The 5,168-nt window shown below is 34.2% G+C and overlaps 1 protein-coding gene across 1 annotated transcript; it reads right to left on the reverse strand.

Annotated features, from left to right (window-relative positions):
- Nucleotides 1-397: 397 nt before the first annotated feature.
- LOC111486490 (protein EXORDIUM-like 5) lies at nt 398-1,731 on the reverse strand. Its single transcript, XM_023133665.1, has 2 exons — nt 561-1,731; nt 398-530 (listed from the first exon to the last, which is right to left on the reverse strand). The coding sequence occupies exon 1, from the start codon at nt 1,633-1,635 to the stop codon at nt 589-591; it is 1,047 nt and encodes a 348-aa protein (XP_022989433.1). The 5' UTR covers nt 1,636-1,731; the 3' UTR covers nt 398-530; nt 561-588.
- Between the last annotated feature and the right edge of the window lie 3,437 nt (nt 1,732-5,168).

Genomic DNA, 5,168 nt, shown 5'->3' on the forward strand with positions numbered 1-5,168 from the left:
AATCTGAAAAGTATTGTAGAGTTAGGTTGCATTGTAACCCTATTTTTTCGTTTGTAAGGTTGATCCAACAAAAAAGGTCAACTTACGAACCAACCTAAATTTTCGATCTTCCTAAAATTCAACCTAATCTAAATCGAAAAAAATCTAACCCAGTCCAAGTTGGGTCGAGTAATCCAAATTCTCGAGCTATATAAACACCTCTAATAATTGGTTGGACGTAATTTAATGGACTAAAAAAACAAAAACTCGAGCAAAATTCAAAAGATTCAATAACACGAAACTTTTAAAATATTTTTATAGTTAAAAAATCAGTACATATTTAATGGTTTTTAAGAATTTAATTAAAAAAAATTAAATTTAAAGATAAATCATAAAATTGAAGCATGACGTAATAATCTAAAATAAAGGTTAATTTAGATTATATTTAATTCAACTAAGCATATAATGATATGAACGCTAAGCACAAAACTTGTGATCCTTATTTTCTTTATACAAAAAAAAAAACAATAATAAAAATTTAAATTTAAATTTAAAAAAAAAAAAAAAAAAAAAAAAAAAAAAAAAAAACTTTAATCTTCATCTTCTTCCTCAGTCCAACGCGTTCGGCCCTGTACAGGCTTTCAAAACCGGACTCCATAGCCACTGCACCAAAAACCTTCGTCCATTTCCACCATTTAAATTAAAACTCCGCCCTTCTCCGTCTTTCATCACCGCCCCAATATACCCTCCTCCGCCGCCGCTCCCGTACAGCCCCTCACACAGATCTCCAATCTCCGTCGGCGCCGTCGGATCCTCGCCGGCGTACCAAGCATTCACCAACGGATTCGACGAAAGCTCCGCCAACTCATGTCCAATCACGCTTATCATCCCATCCACCCCGATATCCCCGTTCGGCGGCGAAAGCGCCGCCGGCCCTCCGCCGCCCATGTACCCTGGAATGGCGAATGGATATGCGCAGACCTCCGGGCACTGCTGTCCGGAGTTTCCAACCCAGGCATACGGCAACGTGTAGCCGACCATTGACGGGAAAGTGAAGTAATGGAATCCACAGACGGCTCTGCAGAAATCTTGAACAATCACGTCGCCAGAAGTTAGGATTAGGTAGATTCCGTTGCGGTGGTCGACCGGGAGCGGTGCGGATCGGACGGCGGAGGCGATGACTTGTTGGATTGAGAGACGGGTGAGTTGGGTACCGAGGGAGTATCGGAGATCGGAATATTCGCCGGCGATGATGATGGAGCGGGACACGTTGGCGCCGGTTTGGTCGTTGTAGAGAGTGACCGTCCGCCACCACTCTGCGACTGAGGGCGATGGAGCAGCGGCGGCGACGGAGAATGAGAGCAAGAAATCCTTGATGAGATTCTGTTCCGGAAGAGCCCATTTGCCGTACCAAATAAGGTATATGTTAATCGGAGAAGACGAGAGCACCGGGCCCATGTGGTACCGGAGATTGACCAAATTGGAGGAGCCCTCGAATCTTTTCGAGGAGGAAAGGCTTGGCGGCGGAAGTTTCGGGTTGTGCACGGTGGCGGATCCCGACCGAAATTTCGAAGAGGAAGAAGAAGCTGCCGCCACGATATCGGTGTAAAGAATGAGGAGAAAAGAAAAAGCAAGAAGGGGGCGGAGAGATGACATTTTCTTGGCCGATAAAGTGGCGGAGACGGCGGCGATAGCAGCGGAGGAGGTGGAGCAGAGAGGCGGAAATGGAGGGGTATTTATAGGGACGGTGAAACTGAGGGAAGGGAATGTGGTTGGAGACAGCTAGTTATGTATTTTACTGCAATTCTTTTTCTTTCTTTTTTTTAATTTTTTTTAAAGTTAAATTAAATTTAATTCATTGATATTTTTCTTAACATTAAAAATTATTTAATAATTCTGTAGCTTTTTAAACAATAAATTTTAAAAATTATTTAATAAATTATTTAATTTTTTATTTTGTATCTAATATATTTTTTACCTATTTTTTATTTTTACCTACAAATTTAAAAATTAAATATTTGGAACAATAATCGAGGAATAATATGGCACTTTAATTTCAATTCTCGAAAAAACTGACTGCTTTGGTTTATGTTTTGGCTTTTAAAACGACCACGTTTTAAGGCTTTCTGGAAGTTTTGAATTTCTGTTCATTCATATTTACTTTTTATTCGATATTAAATTAATAATTAAAAAAACATTTTAACTCTAATATATATATATACACTAAATTTTTCAAAATTTTCAATAATATCTCCAAAATTAAAATAAAAAATATTATTCCGAGTCTTTTAAAAAAAACCGTTAATACTTTATATATATATATATATTTGGGCTTTTAAAGGTTTAACTTTAAAAAATAACATTGACTGTTCATAGATAGTTCGTGAACCTATGGTTTGTAATTGACAGTGATAACCTTTTTTTATAGTTAAATCACTTGATGAATTGTCGGGTAGATAAATCAAATCTTGATACGGCTCTTGTTCCATAGTGATACATACTCGACCCACTCCTACCCATCTCGAGGTACCATAGCATGTCGAGAATAAGGTGGGATATACTTGACGTAATCACTCCCTTAATTGGGGGCTATGCTACCCTGCCTTTACGATTGATACACAGTTGAGTAGGCCGACCTACTAATTCTAGATCATTTGGACCTTTCAACTCATAGACATGGGTCTCAGACCTATTAATTCCTCCAGTATTTCACCACAAATTAAAGAAGTCAGATAAATAATTTTAAAAAAACTTTTTTATATTAAAAAAAATGCTTTAAAAATCGAATATTCTTTGATGGAAGCTTTAAATAAATATGAAATGGAATGATTACATTATTTGCAAACAAACAATTTTTATAAATGAAAAAAATTGAAATAATATTATTTATTAAATGGGGCCTAAAAAATTCATGGATTAAGACTTTAGCGTTTATCAATCACAAAATTTGATGCTAATATGTCATTTTCAAATATAATTAATTAAAAAAATATAAAAAAGGAATAAAAAAAGAAAATGAACTATTATTGGTTATTTATAATATTAGTGGTTTAAATAAAATTTGATGGGCCTTTGGAAAATATTGACCTAGCTTTTTATCACTAAATATTTGAGTTTTTTTTTTTTTTTTTTCTAAAAAAACATTATAGTTTTAAATCTGCGAACGAATTTGTCTGTCGAAAAGACGACATAGAATATGACACTAGCAATTCACAACTCAATCTAAATCATGGTTGAGTTTGGTTGTCGGGTTTTTTCTTTAATTATTACAAAAAAAATATACTTATTTGCAATACATGTTAAATGTATCACTGACATTGGTTATAAAACGTCAAACATTCTTAATCTTCGCAGTAATCTTTGAAGTAAGGTAGGGTAGAGTGAGATTGTAACCCTATTTTTGTGTTGGTCGGGTTGACTTAACCAACATATGTCAACCCATGAACCGACCCGAATTTTCATTTTAAAGAAAAATTTAATCCAACCTAACATTTATGATTTGAGGTATATAGTTTGAATTGATTAGGTTCTCGAGTCATTCAAAAGATGATAACTACAGCTATTTAATCTATGTTCTAGTGCATTGTGAAGTCGTATTTAGGACGTAGGATTGGAAGTAGAGTTGAGAAGTATTTATTTAGGGTGCAAATAAAATTGGAAACGTCAAAGTGAGCTGTGGCTTATAAATAGGAAGATGAGGAGCGGATATTCATGATATTAGGTTTGATTTATGTTCTCTTGCTCTTTTTTCTCTCGGTCGAGTTGTTTCGCTCCTTCCCCTCGTTAACTCGGACGTTAGTTTGCACAAACAAAAGATGCCTAACACATGTTTAACGACAAAAGTTCTGATTGAGCCATTTTTTAGACCCATTAAATAAATGTGTCGAGATTTATGATCAAATAAATAAAACGAGAATAAAAAAATTAAAAATTTTAACAAATTTATAATTTAATAAATAATAATTTAAAAATAAGAATCTAACAATGGGAGGCCTTGTCACACTAGTGGATTCCAGTGGAGCAGGCCGCTTTAAGGCAGCACTAAGATTCAAATTCGGCTGATCCTGGCCGTCCAATCCTACGGAGGCATATCTTTTGGGCCGTCCGTATTTGACGTTTTACCGCGATCGTCAATCCGCACCGTTTCACCTTTTCCCCCACACGATTCGGATTCACCTTGTCGTGTTTCGCTAAAATACGCCTTTTTTTTTTTCTCTCGATATTTAATCTTATTTATTATATTTTAAAAATATTCATAAAATAATATTAAACTTTTTAAATATAATTATTTTCGTTCTTGATAATAATTTTTTAAAATATTTTTTATTAAAAAGATTACACTGTTACTTCACCTATCATGTGAAGGTTTTGTGCATTACCCTATCTAAATTTTCACGTCATATTGAATACAGATGTCACACGTGAAGATATTAGTATCAAGATTGTCACATATGAAGAACACGAATGTCACACGTGATCGATATCATCTTCGAGGAGGACGACCAAAGGAAAAAATTGTGAAGTTTAAGAAAAAGATGAGCAGAATAAGTCGAAGCATCTCCTCGAGGAGGAGTATAATGATTTTCTTTATTTTTCTTGTGCATGAATTTTATTTTTATAATTTGATATAAAAAAAAATTGTAAATAATCTCTATAATTGAAGAGACTATATAAATTATTTATAACTAAATTCTAATTTTATTTAAATTAATAATTTAACAGTTTTGGGCTTCAACTAAGCCCATCAATGAAGATAGCTTGTCTGAGTCCAAATAAATTGGGCCTAAATATGGGCCTATAATGGGCTTTAGAGGATAATTTACACATTTTTATCATCTATAATTTCATAATTTTTTTATTTTTTTTAATATAATTTCTCATATTTTTTTAAAATTATTTGGAAACATTCAATATTACCTTTTATATATATATATGTTTACAATGCTCGACAAAATAAACGAGATAGCAATGATATGAAATATCATAATCTCGNTCAGAATTAAGCTTAAAAAAATGACATTACGCTACATTGATTTTTTGTAAAAATTATTCGAGCAGAATTGCTCTTCTCGCACTCGGTATCGCAGTCATGCTTGTCCAAAGCGTGTTGTCTATGACCGCATATCGAATGTCCTGGTCATAGACAACACGCTTTGGACAAGCATGACTGCGATACCGAGTGAGGGAAG

This window comes from Cucurbita maxima, unplaced genomic scaffold (assembly GCF_002738345.1).
Source record: "Cucurbita maxima cultivar Rimu unplaced genomic scaffold, Cmax_1.0 Cma_Scf00011, whole genome shotgun sequence".
Lineage (NCBI taxonomy): Eukaryota > Viridiplantae > Streptophyta > Magnoliopsida > Cucurbitales > Cucurbitaceae > Cucurbita > Cucurbita maxima.